Source organism: Rhincodon typus, chromosome 27 (assembly GCF_021869965.1).
Source record: "Rhincodon typus isolate 14 chromosome 27, sRhiTyp1.1, whole genome shotgun sequence".
Taxonomy (NCBI): domain Eukaryota; kingdom Metazoa; phylum Chordata; class Chondrichthyes; order Orectolobiformes; family Rhincodontidae; genus Rhincodon; species Rhincodon typus.
In genome coordinates, this window is record NC_063358.1 from 38,003,330 (window position 1) to 38,027,373 (window position 24,044).

General features: G+C 43.9%; 1 protein-coding gene across 1 annotated transcript in view; it reads right to left on the reverse strand.

Moving 5' to 3' along the window:
- Nucleotides 1-24,044, reverse strand: part of LOC109931915 (CD2-associated protein-like) — a 99,779-nt gene that overhangs the window by 16,907 nt on the left and 58,828 nt on the right. The window contains 3 exon segments of the mRNA XM_048612959.1: nt 3,537-3,651; nt 18,490-18,541; nt 18,543-18,559. Of these exon segments, the coding sequence (XP_048468916.1) occupies nt 3,537-3,651; nt 18,490-18,541; nt 18,543-18,559 (184 nt within the window).

Genomic DNA, 24,044 nt, shown 5'->3' on the forward strand with positions numbered 1-24,044 from the left:
AAGAACTGCAAAGCTGGAAAGCAGCAGGTCTGGCAGTAATCTCTGGACAGAAAGAACAGCCAACATTTCGGATCCAGTGACCCTTCTTCAGAACTGATATTAGCCGGGAAGAAGGTTAGTATATATGCTAAGATGGGGGACCCTACAGCATCTGGACTTAAATGTTGAATGCAACAAGTTTAGGCCAAAGCACCTTCTCCCATGTCCTTACCCCAAACCCACACACCAGGCCTTGTCATCATGTGGTCTGCTATGACACAGCTATTCATTCTCCCAGGCTGACCTCGACCCAGTCCTTTGTCTATCCAATTGCTCTTCTCTCTTTTTGGGCTCTATCTCATTTCTCCTTACCCTCTCTCCCCACCCCATTTCCTACATAAATACCAACCTTTTCCTGACTACCAGCAGTTCTGAAGAAGGGGCACTGGACCCGAAATGTTAACCATGCTTTCCCTCTACTTTTGGTAAAATAGGAGCCTGAATATTGATGAGGCAAGTTGCGGTATTAACAAAGCATTTAACAAGGCATTAATCCCTGTCAATTGACATCTTGATAATGCCTCGCAAGAATCTTGCCACACTGCTTGTGAAAGGCAAAAAAGATGGAGTGAGGTGATCCCAACGTCGAGATGAGCCTCACCAGGCTTCCTGTCTGATTCTGCCATTCATTGTACCATAGCCCGCAATACTCAGACCCCTTGTATCTTCAACCTCTTGGCCCTAATTAATTTGTTTCCTTATGTGCGTGGCATGCTGACCACTTCCTCTTCTGCAAATACTGACACAAATGATTGCTCAGCATATCCACCACTTCCATACTGACAACTAGGCACTTTTTGGGGTCTATGTGCCTGGAGGCATTGGTCCTATTGAGCTGCTTGATGAGGAGCAGCAATAAGAAGTAAGCAAAAGATGACTAATAAATTCAGAATTTGTTCAGAAATAGGAGTCAGTCACCAGACATAGTGTGAGAAGGATTAAAAGCATCACTCCAAACATATTTGGCTGGAATAAAGAGTAACTCCCAGGCCAACATATTGAGGTTCATGTTTGTGAAGTCACTGTATAATTTATCAGGTGTTTGTACAGTACATTGGCCATGTGTGGTTAAGACTGGAATCAGTTTACAGAAGTTGGAACCAGGTCACCTATCCAACCAGGCATCAGGTTTATTGAAGTGATTGTCTGAGACTGTCTATGGATGGGGGATGGCTGCTGTTTAGAACCCCTTCCATTGGGTGCATGTGCTCTCTACTTGGAGGGCTGCTGTCGCTGTTGAGGGGTGACCATGTAGAAGTTTATAAAATCATGAGGGGCATGGATAGAGTGAATAGCCAAGGTCTTTTCCCCAGGGTAGGGGAAGGTCAGGGTCATGCTTAAACAGACTTTCCAGCTGAAGCAGCATTTCACCTGTACCTCCTCCAATCTGGTCTATCGTATTCGATGAACCCAACGTGGCCTACTCTACCCAGACTGAGTGACCCTTCTAGAACATCTCCGGACCCTGACCTCCCCTTAGCTGGTCATTGTAACACAGTCCTCAGCATGCTGCTATGCTCCAGTTAATCACAGTGCAAACTGAAGGAACAACATCTCACCTTCAGACTAGGCACTTTACAACCTATTGGACTTAATATTGAATTCAACATTATCAGATTGTGAGCCCACTCCCATTTCTTCCCTTTCTTTTAGCTTTACTTGTTACATTCTCTGTCACCATGTCCTCTCTTCTCTTTCCACCATCTGTTCTTTCCAGTCTGGCAGTTACACACATCATTGTTCTGTCATTCTCACATCCCAATCACTTAGTCTGCACAATCAACAGCATTTCTCCCCCAGCACTCTGCACTCTCCCCTCCAAACTTCTGGATAAATGCTGTCCCTCCACACTTCACGTCAGCTCTGATGAACAGTCATCTAGACTCAAAATGTTAATTTGATTTGATCTCTGTCCATGGATACTGCCTGACCCGCTGTGATTTCTAGCATTTTTTGTTTTCAGTACAGATTCCAGCATCTGCAGTAACTTACTCCTACATTTAAAAGGGATCTGGATGGATATATCAATAGGAAGGGTTTAGAGGGATATGGGCCAAATGCTGGCGAATGGGACTAGATTTATTTAGAATATCTGGTCGGTATGGACTGGTTGGGCCAAAGGATCTGTTTCTGTGCTGGACATCTCTATGACTCTATGCTGGTGTCAAAGGACCCCAGTTCTCTCACAGATTCTTAACCTTTGTGATTTCTAGGTTCCATTTCAGACACAACCCCAACAAGGTGGCTCAGTGGTTAGCACTGCTGCCTCACAGCACCAGGGACCCGGGTTCAATTCCACCCTCGGGCGACTGTCTGTGTGGAGTTTGCACATTCTCCCCGTGTCTGCGTGGGTTTCCTCCGGGTGCTCTGGTTTCCTCCCACAGTCCAAAGATGTGCAGGTTAGGTGGATTGGCCATGCTAAATTGCCCGTAGTGTTCAGGGATGTGTAGGTTAGGTGAGTTATAGCAAGATGGGTCTGGGTGGGATGCTGTGAGGGTTGGTGTGGACTTGTTGGGCCAAAGGGCCTGTTTCCACACTGTAGGGATTCTATGAAAAACTTAGATCTCAAGCAAAAAGCAGCATCACGGTGTGCCAATGCAATCATTGGGTATAGATGATCACAATGGAGGTGTCATATTGCTGACAATGGGGACACTCATGGAGGGAGCGAGGCAAGAAGAAACAGTGCAGTTAAGGAACTCACCATGGTGATGAGTGCGAAAACAAGATATTGCATGAGAAAGGTTAAAGATAACGTCTAAAAAATGTAGCTGGTCTGAGATATGAATGTTCATTTTGTGCCTGATGTTCAATTATGATGTCCTGTTATATGATCTGAGACCTGGAGTTTCTCAGATTAAGTCTAACAATGCCCAGTTATCCATGGGCGGCACGGTGGCTCAGTGGTTAGCACTGTTGCCTCATAGCACCAGGGACCCGGGTTCGATTCCACCTCGGGCGACTGTCTTTGTAGAGTTTACACATTCTCCCCATGTCTGCGCGCTCCTGTTTCCTCCCAAAGATGTGCAGGTTAGGTGAAATGGCCGTGCTAAATTTAGAGACTTTTAAGTGACTCTTGGATAGGTACATGGAGAACAGTAAAATGCAGGGTAGATTGATCTCAGTAGGATAATAGGTCGGGACAATATTGTGGGCCGAAGGGCCTGTACTATGCTGTACTGTTCTATGATTTATGTTCTTAAATTGCCTGTAGTGTTCAGGGATGTGTAGATTAGGTGGGTTATGGGGGATGGTCTGGGTGGGATGCTCTGAGGGTCAGCGTGGACTTGTTGGGCCAAAGGGCCTGTTTCCACACTGTAGGGATTCTATGATTCTGATTCTATCCACTTGCTTTATAAAAAAAAGGTCAAAATGGCATTATCCATTATCCAGAGATGGTGTTGATCAAGTATAGAGAGGTGACTGAGCCCATAGTAGAAACGGAGATGGTGCTAACAGCACCAGCCTCACTGTAAACACTGTATTGTTTCACTTACTTATTCAGCAGGTTTGACAACACTGGCTTCACTTTTACAGGTGGTGGCACCTTTCTGGGAGGCCCAGGTTTGACCACAGGTTCTGACCATTCATTCTTGGGCTCTTCCTTCTCATCTGCAGAGAGAGGAGGCAGTGAGTGAGAGAGGAACAAACAGGAAGAGGGAGAGAGAGTGAACATCACTCAGGAAAGTGAGAAGCAAAAAAAAAGCTGCAGCTTAAAGTGACAGGAAAAAAATTTAAAACACTGAATTAAAGAAGCTAATTCTTGTGTTTATGTAGCACTTTTCACAACCAGGTTTATCAAAGCGGTTTGTACAACACTGTTATTGTAGTTTGAATCAAACCCAAAGTGATCAAGATATTCATTTTTCCTGGTCTAAATACAAGAATCTTGTTGAATAAATAAATGAAGTTTATTACGTTACAGCAACAATTTACAGTTTAAAAGTATATCCTTCTTCAGATGGTTAGCAGCGCACCAGTCCAGGTCTGAAGAAGGGTCTAGGCCCAAAACATCAGCCTCTCTGCTCCTCTGATGCTGCTTGGCCTGCTGTGTTCATCCAGCTCTACACCTTGTTATCTCACAACTTCTATAAGTTCCTTCTCTACTCTGACCATGTCCCCATGGTATTATCACTGTGGGCGGTGCTTACAGCATTCAGGCAAACATTAACCCCTTCAGGACCATATATAACAGCAGTCAAAGGAGTTCCTGTGGTAGAGTGATAGAGTCCCTATGTCTGGCCCAGGAGGCCCAGGTTCAAGTCCCGCCTGTTCCAGAGGTGTGTTATGTCATCTCTGATCAGATTGACTAAAAATATCTACCACAGCAGCCAGTGAAAGATGTTTTGAAGAGGGAGCCAGTTTGTTCACAGTAAGCTCCGACAAACAACAAGTTAAGTGAGGCCTCAGCACAATGTCTCATTTGTAAGATGACACATCTTCAATATTGCCCAAACTCTGGAAAGGCACTTGAATGACTCAAAGGTGAACAGATCACGGCTGACGCTGTAGATAGAAAATGGAGAGAATTTCAAAGTGGTGGGCACAGTAAGGAAGAAATTGCCAATGTTTGTGCGATACTTATTGGCCCTCAGTTGTAAGTATGTGGTCACTGTCATGTTAGTGATGATGGTCTAATAATCATCAGTGACTGATGAACTCTGTGGGTCCAGTGAGGCCCATTATGAGCTGTGCAGGTATTACTGAAAACCAACTGATTTCTGGGTGTACAGATTGTACAGATTGCTAGGCAGAGTTACAACAGTGGGTCCACACTACACATGGTGATCTTCAAGGTGAAATCTCTTAAAGGCAAGGCACGCATACAGCTTTGCCTACCTTTTTATGAAGACCGGCCAATTATTTACAGTTACAAATGAGTCTCCATAATTTAGAAATAATTTGCTAAGTTTGTGTGATGGAGATTTTGTCCCAGCGTGGGGGAAAGCAAGCTCTCGTGGGATAGCCCAACATGAAGCATCTGCAGGCCCATGGTGAAAGAAGGACTGTGAAATAATTCCACAAAGGCCAGTATCCCATCACCGAGTCACCCTTTATTTACACATCCATAGTACATGACACTGATCCAGCTCTCAGACTGAACGGAATATTCTGACACTCCTGTTTTTACTGTCAGTCAGGGCTCCCTGATTGGATCAGATTAACAGCGTCAATCAGGGAACTTATACAGTATGAGGTCCGCCTAGCTGACCTCATTACAATCACTACAGACCGTAATTCTTTATTTTTTAACTTTACACTAAGAACTACTGTAATGTTTAACTATTTTTTATTATTCATTCACAGGATGAGGTTGTTGCTGGCTAGGCAGCATTTATTGCCCAAAGGGCAGGTCAGAGTCAACCACATTGCTGTGGGTCTGGAGTCACGTGTAGGCCAGACCAGGTAAGAATGGTAGTTTCCTTCCTGAAGAGCATTAGTGACTCAGATGGGTTTTTCCCCAACAATCCATTCATGGATGGCCATCATTAGACTCTTAATTCCAGATATTTTATTGAATTCAAATTCCACCATCTGCGATGGCAGGATTCGAACCTGGGTCCCCAGGACATTATCTGGGTCTCTGGATTAACAGTCTAGTGATAATACCACTGGGCCAACGCCTCCCCTACTTTGACCCTAAGATTTTGTACCTAGATACATTTGTACCTCAGATGGCACTGCGAATGTGACTTTGTATACTTTTTACAATACTCCTGTATCTCTGTACTTGAGTACACGGGACAATAAACTTAATTCTAATTCTAATTGATTGTCATGGCAATCTCATCTGTTGTTCCCGTTTGTGTTGTGAAGGTTTTCATGTATTGCAGTTGCTGTTCTGGACTTTCTTTTGTGTGCATTTCTTCTGCAGCTGTCACGCAGTGAAAATCATGTCCGTTGTGCCCCCTCCGTGGCTGAAAGGCCCGTTGTGATTCTGGGAGGAGATGGTTGAGGAGGACCTTGGTAGTAACTTTTCCAACGTCGACAGCAGGGAGGTTCCCTGTAGCTACCGTAGGGGACTTGAAGGTATTGAGCACTTCGAGACTTGCTCTTGGGAAAATGTGGAAGACAAGCGAAAACCGTGTAAAGTGTGCACTGCCACACCAACGTCCCATCCACCCCTTCCCAATGACCACCTTCTGTCCCAGTGTGTAACAGAGCCTGCGGGAACCACATCAGTCTATTAGCCACCTACGGACTCACCCTGAGAGTGGAACAGAGTCATCCTCGTCTGTGAGGGATGTTAATAATGACCCAGAATTTGCATATCCTGATACATACAGGCAGAATATTCTTCAGATGAGCCATGACTGATCTCATTTCTCAAGTTATTTAGTGTGGTTCAAATCATTTTGCATTTACCGGTTTGTTCCTTAAGAGCTTTCAGCTTATTTTAATGTTTCTGGTTTTCAGCTCTAGATCCTTCCAATTCTATCAAAGTTTTAGCTTTCCATTGGTCCAGTATAATTTTTTTCCTTCATAAGTAGCTATAATAACAGTCTGGCCTCTTCAACAGTTTTTCTTGTCCTTGTTAATTTTCTTTGACCTCTTCCATTTGCTGTTTGTGACTGATTGGTTTCCCCTACGGCCCACTTGAGATTTTTCACTGTAGCAAAATTGCTGATTTTTAAAAAATTCCCTCACAGCTTGAGGGCATCGCTGGCTAGAACAGCTTTTCTTGGTGATCCCTAATTGCCCAGAGGGCAGCTAAGAGTCAACCACATTTCTGCAGGTCTGGAGTCACATGTAGGCCAGACCAGATAAGGATTGCAATTTCCTTCCCTAAAGGACATTAGTGAACCAGATGGGTTTTTCCAACAATTGACAATTGATTCATGGTCATAAGTAGGCTCTTAATTCCAGACATTTATTGAATTCAAATTCCACCATCTGCTTTGGCTAGATTCAAACCCGGGTCCTCAGAACATTACCCGGTTCTCTGGATTAACAGTCCAGCAATAAAAACCTAGGCTGTCTCCTCCCCTAAATTATTTATTTATGAAAGAACTGTCTCATGAATGATTTGTATCTTTTTGTTGTGTGTACTGTATATTTCAGTTGTTTTTGCAGGTCTGTCATTATCTCTAGCATAACTTTGAGCTCAAGTGATGTTTCTGTAGCTGTTCCTGCTGAGTCTGGTCTATTTTATATGCAAGTTGCTCTAGATCTTTCTGTAAACCAGTAAATCTTGTCATTGGATTAATGATACAGAGCTATGGTTCATCCTGCTTCCTTTCATTCTCTTTCAGATCTAAAAATATGATTGGTAATACAAAACTGAAACATTGCTGAGAAAAGTCAAGTAGCTAAAGCTTTTGGGACCAGGACACATTTGAAGACACAGGTCCATGTTTTATTGAGGCAAAAGGAATTCCTACATACATTGCACCATTTTCATGGCAAAAAGGTTTTTGAACACTACCAATCTCTGCTGTGGTCCCATGGCAACACCCAGCCCAATCAGAATTTACCTGCTTGGTCTGAGAATGAAGATTGACAGTTAACTACCTGCTGTCTATAATTGGCCAACCAATCATCACCTTCTTCTTGTGCTGTATAAATTGGTGAATGCTTTTTCACATCTGTTTCTTACATGCTATTTCTGATCAGTGCAAGACAAAAACTTCAAACTCTTCTCTCCTTTTACCAATGTTGTTTCAGACCTTTTTCCGTTTTTGTGAGTTGAGTGAAGGTATTTTCTAAAGATTTAATAATCTCAAAGATGATATTTTCAAATTTGGATTTTTCTTGAAATAATTGTTAAACTCCTTCAGCTCGAATTTTCATTTTTATCTCTACAGCAGAAAGCTCAGATTTTAGAATGGTTAATTCAGCAGAAACTGAACTGTTCCAATCTTCTTTCATATTCAGTTCTGCAAGCGTTTTGTGAATCTTCACCATCAGTTTCAGTTGTGTTTCTGATCTTTGATTAGGTCAATGGACTATGACTCATGCGAGGTCACAGCTTGCTGGTTTCCTGCAATTACTGATCCAGCAGTGTGTACAAAATGGAACATCTGCAATGTCCTGGTGGATTACACTCCAGTACAATTGGTCCTGAACCTGGGATTGTGAACATTTGTACGCTGAAAGTCTTACATTTGTAGGTACATCATGGCTTCTTCCCATGGTTGTTGTCAATAGTTTTTTTAGATTTTGCAGGGATAGTATATTGATTTTTGCCGCAGTGTCAATCTTAGCCCGATAACAAATCATCATTTCCAAAAGGACAGATTATTTGAAATTTTGCAAACATTTCAAATGGTTTAATGCCATTGATGTTTTCAAAGAAATTAACAGAGTGAAATATGTGTTTACCATCTTCATTGCATTGCCAAATTCTCATTTGTCAATCACTTCATGTATACGCATCTGGCAGGATACCAGATGGTCTTTATTGTAGTTTAAATATAGTCCTGCTGCACAGCCTTGTTTGGGTCAATGCACAGTGAATCTTAATGGGGGAGAGTTAGTGGGAACTGCCGATGCTGGAGAATCTGAGATAACAAGGTGTAGAGCTGGATGAACACAGCAGGCCAAGCAGCATCAGAGGAGCAGGAAAGCTGACGTTTCAGGTCTGGACCAATGGGTTGCTTTTCTGCATTAAACTCAATGAAATCTAGAAAACAAAGCTCTGAATGCATTTCAACCTTTAAAATTCTATTAGGAGGTCAGCTGTGTCCCAATTTAAACTAGAAAATTTTGTGGGCATCCTAACAATATGCCTTTGACAGCTTGCCATTGAGTTGGAACAAACTTTGATGGTTTACATTGCTCAAGTCAGGTAAACTGGCTTCTGCATAGGAATTTGTCTGCAAACTGCAATTTCAATAGTCTCCAATGCTGCAATGAACAAAGATATTGAGGGCTGCCTCCTGCACTGTAGGCTAATTTAAGACTGTCAACCATGTATTCAACCTGTAGGCTACTTGCTCCTGTCATTTGTCCTGTAACCTGTAGGCTACTTGTTTACTGACTGTTCAGTCATGATTGGCCTCATCAGGATGATGTTTCTGTCACTGTTTACAATGTCATTTTAATGTTAATGTTCTCATAATTGGTTAGTCATCAGGGATTGATTAACTCCATGGGTTAATTTACTTAAAACAGTAAAACATGTAAAAGTAATGAAGCATATTATACATCACGTCAAATGATTTAAAAGCAGTTTAACTGCCAGGCAAAGTCTCAACAGTGTATACACACAACACAAAGCCATTAAAGTTGAACTTCCTTAAAGGCAAGATACACACACAAGAGTAACCTATTTAATTGCAATGAATTAACACATCTGGTGAAATAACACACATTTGAATTTCACAAATGTGTTAATCATTTGTCTTGTGATACAGTCAGAGTTTTCTAGAAAGGCAAAATAATCTAGAAGTATGGAGAGGGAAATACTGAGAATGCGATAGGACAAACAGAGATTGAGAAGTGTTCTCAAATAGGAGCCAACAAATGGAAGGAAGTCAAAGAAACAGAGAGACACGCTGAATCAGAGAAAGAGAGAGTGCACTGTCTAGGGGGAGAGTGAGTTCTCCAGGGGGAGAGTGCACTGTCCAGAGGGAGAGTGAGTTCTCCAGGGGGAGAGTGAGTTGTCCAAGGGGAGAGTGAGCTGTTCAGAGGGAGAGTGAGTTGTCCGGGCGAGAGTGAACAGAAAGGGTACAAGTTTCAGATGGTCTTCCTTCTTTATCACTCTGATGATCCCACTAATGGACATCAACACTGCCTCCCCTCACAATTGGAAAGTGAGTAGACTCTTTGATATCTAATTAGATGACTCCTGACTGTCAGTCAAGCATAAATTCCAATAGTTTTATGACCAATAGAAATTTTTCTAAACAATTTAAACCAGTAATTATTTTCATTCTAATTCCCCAATTTTCTCAGGGATGCTCATAGCAGTTTAATGCTCAATTTGTGCAGAATCAGGGAAAGACATGGAGGGGTCAGCAACTTTGGAAGAGAGAAAAGGGAGAGAAAAGAAGGGAGCGGTAAGCAATGATTAATTTTTATTTTGTAAATCAAGTCATATGTACAGATGGTCCACTTTATAAAACTGGAGCAGTTACCGTTGGTCTGGTTGGCGGTTTGCTGGGGATTTTTTATCATGTTACTTGTTCACACATTCACTAACAGAATTTGATTTTACCCACACACTGTGTGACGTTTCTGGTTTCCTGCCTGTGTATTGCTTCTTTGAGAATTCTTTCTTCTGTCTGCAAGTTTCTGTCACAGAGTAATAGCAGATCCCCGCCAACTGTCTTTTAATGTTTGGGATAGTGTGTGCAACTCAAGGCTCATCAGGCAGACTGCTGCCTCTGTCCTATGCCCACTGCCTCTGCTCTTACGTTCTCCTCTGCCCAGCATCCACTGCTCCCCTGCTCGATATCTGACTGTCTGTTACCCCCATTCACACATCCGTTCTCTTGGTAATGTTTTCATACGTTATTAACATGAACTGGCAAGGCCACAGCAGGAAGTGCTGCAACTCACACTTGGCACTTCACTACAATGTAGTTTATAGTAACATCACACCGTGAGTCAATTGCTGCTGTCTTTTGTCCTGTAACCACAATCAGGGGGTGTTAGAGTGAGCAAGGACCTTGAAACATAGCTATAGCATTGCTAAGCGTAGATTGTAGCTCAGTGCAGTAAACAGATCCTCTGTGCATCACATATTACCCAGAGCAGTGAAAGGCAATTCGATAACAAGAAAGAGTCATATCAGACTCGAAACATTAAGTGCGTTTCTCTCCACACAAATGCTGCCGGACCTGCTGAGTTTCTCCAGCATTCTCTGTGCTTGTTTCAGATTTCCAGTATCTACAGCATTTTATTTTTAGTCCAACAACAGGATTGTATATTTGTGTAGCATCCCTCTTGTCACATACTCACCTGCCATTGTTCATGTGCATGTTAACTACCGTGTATAGAAAGTACACAGCTGGTAAAAGGTAATGGGTCACCTTCATCTGGGTGAATACACTGCCATCAGAGAGATAGTGCAGTGGTGCTAATATCACTGCCCAGGCTGCAGGCTTGGGTCCAAATCCCACCTCAGCAGCACGTGGAATTGAAATTCAGTGAGGAAAGTTGGGAATTGAAAGGTAGTCTCAGGATTGGTGATAAAAAAAATCACATCAGTTGATGGAAAAACCTAACTGTTTCTCTCAAGAACCCAAAACGTTGGTTTTCCTGCTCCTCTGATGCTGCCTGACCCGCTGTGTTCCTCCAGCTCCACACTGTGTTATCTCTGACTCCACCATCTGCAGTTCTTGCTATCTCCAATCTGCCTTCCTTATGTGGTCTCGCTGAGATATGACTCCAGACCCACAGCAATATGGTTAACTCTGAACTGCCCTCTGAAATGGTAATAGCCAGCCACTCAGTTCAGAGATAGATTGGCAACAAATGCTGATCTTTTCAGCAATGGTTCCATAATCTGGTTTTGTATTCTCCTGAGTTTAGATTAAGACCATGGAACAAAGATACAGTCATTGAGTTACAATCCAGACCAACCCTGATGTGATGGAAGCTGGAAGAGCTGATTGAAGCAGCTCTTCCATTATGACAGGAGTGACTAACACCTTAAAATTGTAACTTCCAAAAAGCTAAAACTCTCAAGAATTTTTTTTTCCTGTTGAACAAAACATCGAAATAGCAATTTAATCTCTCAGCCAGTGTTTATTTTGAACCCTTGTTAATTGCAGGCGACACGGGAATTTCTCAGAGGTTGTATGGACACGATCTGTCAATTTCTTGATTGCGCCATCTAAGCTTGAGTTTCGTTCCTGTAACCTTCACCCCTGTCCTGACAGATAGTCACTTAGTGCTTTCAAATGTATCTGCTGTAGTCCAAGGGAAGCAGCTAGCAAGTAGCCAGCTGATGAAGTTGCCAGCAATGACATCAGATCATGGGGTATTTAAACTTAGCTGACCAAGCGGGCTTCTGTTCCTGCTACGCGTATTATGTATATCATTCAACCATTGTTCCAGCTACCAAGACTTGTACCTTGTATACAACATGGTAGCAGCCATAAGTGAGAAAAAAAAACCTTTCTCTGGATAAAAAGGTCAGTATCCACGTCTCCCAGCAATGGCGCAAAAACTTAAACAAAGGCCAACAGCGGTCATGTTGCAACACAGAAGCAAAATGGGGAGAGATAACAGCAGTCAGACAAAAAAGGAGCAAACAAAAACTGCAGAGGCTAGCTCGATGAGACATGGCAAAAATCTGCAACACAGACGGGACAGACACTAGCCAGAAGTGAAACCTTACATCAGGCAGTGTACAGCAGTGAGATTATCCTCAGGGCAAGAATACTCCAGAGGTAAATGCAGCAGTGACAGACTCCAGCTTCAGGTGATATCAGTAGCCTGTGGCAGACAGACTGCAACAGTGAGCAAACCTCTGAAAAGGCAGACCCCAATGATAAGCAATTCCCACAGAACTCAGAACAGTCACACCCCAGTGACAGGGGAAAACCAGCACATACATACAAGCAGTGGCAAGAAAAATCAGGTGACAAATGACCCCAGACAGTATGCAAAACTAGCAAAGGTCATTTTAACTCCATGCCTGACACAATATGCCACAAGTTTACCTCGTGGTGAAGTTGACCCTTTGGCTACCTGAACCATTCCACCTTCAGGTTGACCTGGACCAGGCCGCACAGAGGCACACTGGGGCCTGACATTGTCAGAATCACCTCAGGTGTCTTCCAAAAGACCAGGCAGGGAACAGCTCGGCATATTCTGTACTCGGTGAGAAGCCTCGCTGCCAATATATTGACAAGACAACAAGTCACTGAGGACTCTGTAATGTTTGATCAGATATTGAAGGTTTTTCATGCGTACTTTGACGTTAGACAGAACATTGTGATTGGCTGTGCTGATTCCAACTGAAGCACCCAGGACTCCCACAAGAGAGAACAGACTCATATGTGACTATTTCCGATTCTCCGACGATTACAAGTATGACTCTGAGGGAAAAGCTAATGCGAGATGGAGCAATCACAGGAGTGCATGAGAAAGCCCCCATCAGACCTTCTGCAGTCCAGGGACGACTGTACATTGTGTAGCCCAGAAAGACAATGGGAGCCATTAAACAGATGGGAATGAGATTTTATCATCTGACCAGTGAATGGAGTCAGCACATTTTCTCAACCACAGGGTTTCAATATGCTCTCTCACACACAAGCATAGGCAGAAGACCATGGTGATGCCAAAGGAGTCCATCAGTACCAAGTATCTCCTGCTCCCAAAGTGGATGGTCATTCCTGTGGGAGAAGAGGCCATTTGGCACAATGTGGCAGAGCACAAAGCTTCCTCTTCTGAGGATCAGATCAGCGGGTCACATAGATCCATTATCATACAGCAGAGGATTTCCAGTTATTTGAAGACCCTTTCCCAAAAGAACTGATCCTAATAATAGAGGATTTCTGGGGCACAGAGCACTTTGCTAAAAATCAGAAGGGAAGATTTAAATTTGATCCAGAAGCAGCCATCTCCATTCTTTTGGATGCCATGCAGTGGCTGTGACCAGCCTTCCTGTATCCCTCCAGGGTCTGCCTTCACATCCCAATGGGCACTTCATCGAAGGCAATAGGCAGTATGAAGGCACAGTTTTTGATTCAATCACCAAAACAGCCAATCGATTTCCTTTTGTACTTTTACTGAGGGACTGGTTTTGTTCATGAACTCACTACAAATCCATTTGTTATAAAATAAAACCAATTTCTAAAAACAAGGTGACACTTGATTTAAACTCAGTACTGGAGCAGCCATCTCAATTCTCTCAGATCCTATGAAATAGCTAAACCAGAACTCTTCTAGTCTTCTCTTCCTCTAAAAATCATTCAGTTATTATAAATCAAATCTAATTTCTAAAGACAAGTGGTAAAACTGGTTTATATCTAAACTATTATCCAGATATTGAACTATACTAACTTTTAGAATGCCTACAATGTGGAAGTAGGCCATTCAACCCATCAGGTCCACACCAACCCTTCAAAGTGCATCCCACCCAGACCCATCCCATCCCTGTAACCCTGCATTTTCCATGACTAATCCATCTAGCCTTCAAATCTCTGGATACTACAGGCAATTTAACTTGGCCAATCTATCCAACCTGCACACCTTTGGACTGTGGGAGGAAACCAGAGGAAACCCACACAGATAGGGAGAGAACATGCAAACTCCACACAGACAGGCACCCAAGGGTGGGATTGAACCCACGTCCCCTGTGCTGTGAGGCAGCCGTGCTAACCGCTGAGCCATCGTGCCATGCAACACAAGCACGACACAAAGCACACAAAGACCCTACAGAAATGATATTTGATGAGGGTGGAAGGAAAACACTCTTATTAATCGAATCTGAAAACCAAAGATTGATCTCACAGTCCATTGGATCTCTTGTTGACAAACCTGAATTGTTGATAGCTGCAGACTGATGGAAGGTCTTCGAAACAAAGTTTGGTTCAGATAGAAATCAAACTGCTCTTAGGTCTTTAAAAGTGATCAGCTTCTCAAGGTTTAAATAATTGATGTAATACTGAGAAGTAGGTATGTGATCAGGTTGTCAAACGTGCCCACCAACAAAGGGAGGGAGATTTGTAGTTTTGGAGATTTTCCTTCATTCTGACTTCCCAGCAAAACCAAGTCCAAAAGGCAGCCTTCAACACAAGGCCACAAAATCTCTTTCAAAGACAACTTTTGCAGCAATTAAGAGTAATAACCCCTATGTCGTATCACTATAGAAGCTTTGCTCAGCTGTTATTTTTCCCCCAAAGTCACTGACTTTCTGTACCAGCAAGTGGATCAAAGCTCACATTAAGCCCTTGACCTCATTTTCCAAGAAAACACAAGTTGCTTTCTCCCTTACTAAAACCACTGCTCATTCTAGAAACATCTAAACAGTTCGATATCTTCCAGTTTTTCATAGAGGCCTTAAATATAGGAACACACCTAACCCTGTAGCAGAGAAAACTCTGTTGGATGCAGACAGCTTTGAAGCAGCTTCCAACAATGATATTTCACACCATCAGCTATAGGAAGACCTCCAGGTGAGTATGCCAGTCTTCAGAGAGCAGGTCAATGGACACACGAACATGGCAACAGTAACAACAGCGATTGGCCGGAAGAGGAGACTCTTGAACTCCCATTGACTGCTCTTTGACAGAGATGGAGGGGATGTAACCACCAAGACACCACGAGGATCGGTGACCAATTGAAGCAGAGCATGGTGAAGATGGGGGAAGGAACATGCCAAGGCACTACAAAGTAACACAACCCAATGCAACCTCAGGATCTACCAGAAAGCCCGAGAATATTCCCTTGCATGAGCACCTTAGTTGGAGAAAGGCATGGTCACAACTACTGAGGAATCAACAGGAACAGAGCCCACAGATTGACCTGAGTAGAAAAGCTTGGTGTTGCCTCAGTCCAGGTAAAGGGAGGAACAACATGGGACTGTAGTAGTGTTTCGGCCAAATTCAGGGACCCAAGAGAGGTTGAATTGGTTAGAATTATATTCACTGACTTTCAGGAGAATGAAGGGAGACCTTATAGAAATCTATAAAATTCTAACAGGAGTAGATGCAGGAAGAATGTTTCTCATGACAGGGGAGTCCAGAACCAGGGGTCACAGTCTAAGGATAGAGATAAACCATTTAGAATTGAGATGAGGAGAAATTTCTTCACTGAGATAGTAGTGAGCCTGTGGAACTCTCTGCCATAGAATTCAGTCAAGTTCAAAACATTGTATGATGTCAAAATGGAGTTGTGCTAAACAAATCAAAAAATATTGGGGATAAGCAGGAACACCAGAAAACAGGTGCAAGAGTAGGCCATTTGCAGAAGGAATAGTAGAGCAGGCTTGAAGGGCCAAATGGCCTACTCTTGCACCTGTTTTCTCTATGAACCACTCTCCGATAATGGAATAAATACAGCAGAAACCATGGAAGATCTGTCAACTGCAAAAGCCAACATTGAGGACCATGCAGCAGCTGAAGGCCTGAATGACCCTATGTAACCAGACCACTAGTCCAACCTGAACCCAGAAGGTACCAGAAACAAAAACAGAAATTGCTGGAAAAAACTCAGGAGGTCTGGCAGCATCTGTGGAGAGAAATCAGAGTTAACGTTTCAGGTCGAGTGACCCTTCCTCTGAACCAGAGACAAGCCCGACAACAGTATGAGTGAGTTTCAGCAGGAGTCCTGCAGAGAGGATACTCCTGAAAACCCATATCAGGGCAGGGCCTACCCAGCTGCTTCCAGCATTCCTGTGTCACATTGCCTTGCCTTGTATTGATGCCCTTTGACCTCACTGCCAGAGCTACCACAGTGCGCATATCTTTCCTTGCCATTTAATGCAGATACAAGGCTAGGAAGCTTGTCGTGATTGACAACAGTCCTCAGTCACGTCAAGGGAAAGACCCTTCCCTCTGGGAGTCCCGACACAATGTGTCAATGCCACTCTCCGATACCAACCCAGGGGCTTGGACATGGTCAGGTAGCTGTTTTGGATGGTCAGGGTCAGGATCCTCTCCTCAGTGGGGCTGAGGAGTCGAATGTTGGGCAGCCCACCACCTGTCGTGCTATTTTGTGTCCTATTGTGGACTGCTGAATGGAGAGAAAGGGAGGGACTGAGTGAGATGAAAGTGACCAGCACAGCTGTTAGTGCTAGCGCAGGTGGGGAGCGAGTGAGGAGGCAGCACAGAGGGTATGCAGGCTTAGTGGTGCCAGGGGTTGGGGTGTGTGAGGGAAGATGTTGCAGACGTGTGGACATAGAACATAGAACATAGAATAGTACAGCACAGTACAGGCCCTTCGGCCCACGATGTTGTGCTGAACTTTCAACCTAAGGTCTATCTAACCTCCACCCCTACCTTATACTATCATCCATATGCCTACCTAATAGCCGCTTAAATGCCCTTAATGAGGCCAGCTCCACAACCCTCTCCGGCATGAATATGAGGGAGCAGGGAGACGCTGGTGGCAAGTTGGTACTCAGTCGAAGGGGAATGACCTTTTTCTTACAGCACTGGGCATTCATCCACATGGCTGAGATTGCACTAACCAGGGTTGGTAACGTCACACCAGACTGGCATGGTCTGGTACCATGGTCTCCACTGCTGGTCCTGGGGAAACAGGACCACCCTTCTTTGCAAGATACCATCCACCAGGACCACCAGGTCTCCGTTGACAAAGTGATATGCCAGTTCCCCTTTCTGTGCCATGTCCATGGCAAATACCACGAACCCCACAGGGCAGCTCCGCACTGTCAATGCTTGTCTGGGTGCACAGTGGCCTTTTAAAGATGGCACCAGTGCCAGGGATGCCAGTCCAAGATATCCTGGCAGTGGTGAGTTCTTCTGGGTGTGACAAGTGGTTGGATCATCCTTTCACTGAATGAGAGCATTGGTGATAAGGCCAGGGTGGGTAGTTAATGAGGCGAGTTGGGGATGATATGGTGAGAAACCTCTCTAGGCCTTGCAGAGAGAAACTTTGAAACTAGTAGCAGGAGGAGGCCATTTGGCCCTTTGAGCTTGCTTCACCATTCAAACCCTCCCTGAAACTCAACAAAATTGACACTTAGCCAAAATATGACAAGATCGAACCCTTTGGCTACCTGCTGTTTTACCTAATGTTAGTTGATGTTTGGGCCCATGCGGGTCTCAGCAACTGGTTCTTTCACCTTGTAATGTCAAGAACTGCAAACCAACCCTGGCAGAAGGGCCCAGGGTGAAGACCAGAACTATTCACAATTGGATCCATTCATCCTCAATGGAAATGAGAGGCTCTGGGCTGTCCTGTTTCAGTAGAGGGCTGGTTCAGATCAGTGCCAGTCATTGGCCAGGTCAGTCCAGTGCCAGTCATTTCCTGGTTTTACTTGTCTACCCTGCAGTAAGGTGAATTTCTCTGGACCAAGACGCACAAAATACGAATCTGAGCTTGCCACTACTGGCCATCAAATCATAGTGTGCAAGTGCTTCCTTGACTTTATCTGATAGTGTAGGGCTTGTTTTACATCTCTGCCAGCTTCAGTTTCTGTTCACTTCATTGTGAAAGAGGCTGTGAACTCACTAACGCCCATCAAACTGTGGCACAAACTGAGGACTTGCTTTGCGCTGTTCAATAATGAACAGATTAGTCCCAGCAGTTAGAATAGTTGACAGAACAATCTTCACAAATCCACCTGTACCCAGGAGCTAACATTCACTGGAAAACATACCAAAGCATCAACCTTTATATATTGCAGACAGCACCACTTATAAGGCATTCCCTCAAATGTAGACTTCTGGTTAAAAGTGCTGTCAGAGCATCAGACAACACTAAAGACAAAAGCTGAAGTGTGAGCGAGGCCTTTTTTGAACCACCCCCTCCCCCTCCCTACTCTTCACAGTCACGCTCACAGTTAGTACAATTTTCTACACTTACCTCGGTTGTCAACTTTCCAGTGGATCCATTCCGGGTTCTTCGCTGATGCCATGATTGTCAGGTTTAGAAGCTAAAACGAGGTAGAAACTCAGAGAGGCACCAACTGCCAAACAAAGGTCACGTCTCATGTACGGATGAAATAAAGGTGTGAAAGTACAGTGTAATCAGAAACTGATTTGAATGTGGCGCCCATGGATTCTAAGTGCCATAGCTGCATATATCTTAAGTTAAATCACATCCCCAACTTAGGAGGGTCGGATTACAACTGTCCCAGCTCCTTAATGTTTCATAAATATAAACTGAGGAGGAAATTCCTTGGATCTTACAAGTTCCTGTTTCAGATGCAAGTTCTTACTTCCCCAGCCTCATCGCCAGCACTCCTCCCCTCTGTCCCCTGCTCACGCTCAATACAAACCCGAACCTAAGGCCTTCGTCCAGGATCCCTTGGTGCGTCTTGCTGCAGAGTGGCGTGTGAGCTCGCAAACTGCAGTCTAGTACAGGCTGGCTTACAGCCCACAGGTTTAGTCACATGCTGTGTGGTTTCGTGCAGCTTCCTGAGCACAGTGCATCCAGGCCGCATAACCCACACCATTCCTGTCGAAGCCCAGCTATGCCATATAAAGCAGCAGCCTTGAGTTCACCCAGGGGCTCTGTCATCTCACTCAGAAGTAGATCAAACTACTTTGTGCATTTGTGATACCCAAAACCCTCTGCACCTTCCTGCAGGTCCCAGTGCTCCATAATAATATACTGGAGGTCTAATTACTGACTGATGTTTTCTGCATTCTGAGCCACCTGCAAACTAAACAATCTTCCTTTCAATGTGAATTAGGCGCTTAATCCTGGTGGGAGTCAGGTTCCTGATCCTGGGGAGGAGATCCTTTATCCAGTCCAGAGACAGGTCCAGTTCCCTGTCCCTTGAGGACCTAGTGGCCAATGCTACGAAAGTGCTTTCCTCCTTGAAACTTTCATTTCTTTTGCTTCAGCTCTGTGGTTTTCCAAATCCAGTGACAATCCATATACTGCATCTCCTTTAAGATGGTATTATTGTTCATCCTTATTTTAAGATCTTGTGTCTGTTGGACTATTGCAAGAATGTGTTTCGCCCTGTGTCTGGGGTTTGTTCCGTACATGTTTGGCTGCACGGCAACATCCTTTGAGCAACTTCAGACGGGTTGCTGTAGATGGTGCTGTGCTGGCGCTGCTCCTTACTACAGCCTGCTGATCTCAGTCACAGCTGGCAAGGCAGGGAGGAAGTGGCTGAGATCAGGTTGCAGCCTTCCCCCAGCACAAAGCAGACTGCATTCACTGAAAGGAGAACAAGCCAACAAGAAAACTGGTGAGATTTCCAGTTCCATGGGCTGCCACAGTGTCTTCAGCATCGACGTGATCCCTTGCATGGAGAGTCATGTCAGGTGTAGGCACAACATATGGTTGTTGTGGTTGGTTGGCTCGCTGAGCTGGTTCGTTGTTCCACAGATGTTTCATTACCCTGCTGGGTAACATCATCAGTACAGCCTCCGATGAAGCACTGCTGTGTTTTCCTGACTGTTATTTAAACTCTGGTGTCCATTGAGCTGGATTCCTCACTTCTGGTTTTCCTTCGCAATGGAGTGTATATGGGGTCTGGCTCTATGTGTTTATTATGGCTTTCTGAGTGGAGAACCAGGCTTCTAGGATTCTGGTGTCTGTTTCTCCACTGAAAAAGCCATCATTAAACATGTAGAGTTAGACCCTGTATACAATCCATTGCAAAGGAAAACTGGAGGTGAGGTAACCCAGCCTGACAGACCCCAGAGTTTAAATAACAGGCGGGAAAACACAACAGCGCTTCATCGGAGGCTGCACTGATGATGTTACACCAATCTAGGTGTTTCACAACTGGAGTAGTAGGTTGACACAATTGGATATGAGGTAATAACGAACTGAGCACCTAAAAGGTTAAGGGAGAATATTAAAAGTCAAAGGCACAAAACTGTTAGTATATTTCTGAGTTGGACTGCAGGGTAATGAAATGTCTGCAGAACAACGAACCAGCTCGGTGAGCCAATGAACTATAACATCCACAACCCGAGCTACAAATCACCTCTAAAATCTTAGAGCACACATATGGTGTCAAAGACACTGGACAGGGTGAAATAGACAAAGAAAAGATGCCATGAACAGTGTGTGTGTGTTGAGGTAGATGGAGAGCATAATGGAGGGTACGATGTGGTAGATGGAGTCTACAGTTGTCTAGACACAGGATGTGGTAGTGTGGACAGAGAGTGTAGTGGCCTAGATAGAGGACATGATGGTATAGATTGTTGGCATTGACAGAGAGAATGATGGTTTAGATGCAAGCTACTGTGATGTAGATTTCCTCAGTGTAGAAGTAGAGTACACAAGTGACGTACATAACACTGTGTGGAGTTGGAGGAACACAGCAGGCCAGGCAGCATCAGACGAGCAGGAAAGTCGACATTTTGGGTCAGGACCATTCTTCAGAAAATGCTCCTTTGATGCTGCCTGGCCTGCTGTGTTCATGCAGCTCCACACTGTGTTATCTCTGACTCTAGCAGCGGCAGTTCTTCCTATCTCTGCACAGGTGACGTAGTTTTATAAGTGGACAAATAACATGAATTAAACATCAGAAGAGTGGTCAAACACCACTGTTCATTTGGTTTCACAGGCACCTCACTTTCGGGGGAGCAAGTTCACCAGTTCCACTGTCCTGGCCGTCTGGAGCGTGCCAAATGAATTGGGTGGGGAAGAGGAGGTAATTGCCTCTGTGAAGTGGGTGCCGGGTTTTTGGGATGTACTGGGTGTGGAGGAGGAGGAGGTGAATACCTCTGTAAATTGGGGTGTTGATCATGGGAGGGTGAACTTTGGCGAAACCTGGCTGCTCTGTTAAAAATCCAAATGGCACTTAGCCATTTTGTTTTGATCAATCAACAATCTATTAATGGTGGATAATGTTACTTTCAACTTAAGCCAAAAAGTCTTGGTTATAATGAAAAGACGTTAAGATTTCTATGCATAGCAGCTTCTTAGACTTTCCCCAACTCAGAAATATACTAACAATTTTGTGCCTTTGACTTTTAATATTCTCCCTTAACCTTTTAGGTGCTCAGTTCATTATTACCTCATATCCAATTGTGTCAACCTACTACTCCAGTTGTGAAACACCCAGGTTGGATATCTCTTGAGCTTGCATCAGCATCATTCTTCAGTCATCATCTTTTCAGCCGGTCTTTCAGATATTAACAATTCTTTTGGTTCAGCTTCTCCCACTTTTCTACATTGAATACATGTATATCTGCGCTGGAAATGTTTGATGGGACAGTATAAAGGGAGCTTTACTCAATTTCTAACCCGTGTTGTGGCTACCCTGTGAATATTTGAGGGGACAAGTGTTGGAGCTGTTTTACTCCACATCTAGCTGGTGTTGTACTTGTCTGGATTGGTGGATGGATGTGCAGAGGGAGATTTATTCAGTACCTTATCAAGCAATGTTCCTGCTGATTTTGAATTCATATAGCTCGAAATGATCACATCCCTCAGATTAATGAATACCCAATTTCCTCTTAAGCATTAGATTTGGGCTTCTGCTCCAATGCAGTAGGAGTATAATGTATCAGGGTTTTCTTTGCCAGATCCTCAAACTCCTTCAGTTCTCAGCATTGACTCGTGGGAGTTGCTCCAGAGTAACGAATCAGTTTAGTTAGTTAGTTGGTGAACTGAGTGGTAAAGTTGCTGGTTATGGGGCTTCAACTCAAACATTGTCATTGAATTCCTTCGCACACAACATGTGACAGGATGGAAATGGCCAATCCAATCTGCTTCCAATGAATATACTCTGATATTTCTGCCTTGCCTGAGTTTAAATAGATAATAAGGGGGCTTTACTTACAGATATCCACTTCTTTGTTGACTCCTGGAAGGAACTCCTTTCTCACCTGCATTTAAAACAGAGGTAAATTAGAGTCATAATGTCATAGAGCTGTAGAGCACAGAAACAGACCCTTTGGTCCACCTCATCCATGCTGACCAGATATCCTAAATTAATCTATTAATTTGCCAGCTTTTGATCCATATCTCTCTAAACCCTTCCTATTAATATACCCATCCAGATGCCTTTTAAATGTTGTAATTGTACCCACCTCCGCCACTTCCTCTGGCAGCTCATTCCATACACGTAGCACGCTCTGCGTGAAAAATTTGCCCCTTAGGCCCCTTCTAAATCTTTCCCCTCTCACTTTAAACCTATTCCCTCTAGTTTTGAACTCTCCAACTCTGGAAAAAAGACCTTGGCTATTCACCCTATCCATGCCCCTCATGATTTTATAAACTTCTATAAGGTCACCCCTCAGCCTCCGGTGCTCCAAGGAAAATAGCCTCAGCCTCTCCCTATAGCTCAAATCCTCCAACCCTGGCAACATCCTTGTAAATCTTTTCTACACCATTTCGAGTTTAACAACATCTTTCCTCCAGCAGGGAGACCAAGTTCTCAGACAAAAAATGTGATGTTAAATGTTTTCCATGCCCACTTTCACTTCACCTGACGAAGGAGCAGCATTCCAAGTATTTGTGATTCAAATAAACCTGTTAGGCTATAACCTGGTGTTGTGTGAATTCTGACCCTGTCCACCCCAGTCCAACACCGGCATCTCCACATCATGGCTACCATCGACACCCCTTCACAGATGAGGCATAATCCACCTTTTGGAGAACTCTACTTACGCCTTGCTCAAGTTCCGCCGAGGAAGTGAGCACAAAATTAAAAGCTAACACATCAGCACAATACTGAGGGAGTGCTACCATCCCTAGATCAGCTTAAACCAAAGTTGCAGCCATTCTCTTGAGCAGATTTTGAAGCTCCCACTTCCTGTGATGGTATTTTGAAAAGCAGGAGAGCTGACGTTGGTAAATAATAATTAGAATGGTGAAAAATCAGCTGCTGATTTGCTCAGTGGCTGGTGTGAAATTTATCACCCATGTATTGGAAAGCAACCATAAAATAACAATTTAGCAATCTATTCTGCTTTTTTTTGTTATTGAGGAGCTGGTTACCTGATCTTCTATTATTTGTAATATGTAAACCCCACCAGTTGTAGCGGAAAGATTTGTAACATAGGGATTAATGCACTATAGAAATGATGTGACTTCAGTGCTCTATAGTGTAACAGGAATGTTGTCAGTCATGACTAGCCTGAACAAGACTTCATGTAATCCATCCAGCTTCATTGAAATGGCTGACAGAGCACTGTGCAAAATATTAAACCACTTAGAGAAGGTTAGAGAAGAACATTAACTGAACATAAAAATCATAAATCTGATTGCATTTCGGGTCCTCTACTCCACCTGTTCTTTTTCTTTCTTCTCTCTTTCTTTCTTTTCTTTCACTCACCCTTATACCCAGAGGTGAATGCTGGAGCAGCAGGAAGCAAGGGCAGTGAGTCCCAGAGCTTTACATGGGCAGCGAGTCCCAGAGATTTACACGGGCAGCGAGTCCCAGAGCTTTACACAGGCAGTGAGTCCCAGAGCTTTACACGGGCAGTGAGTCCCAGAGCTTT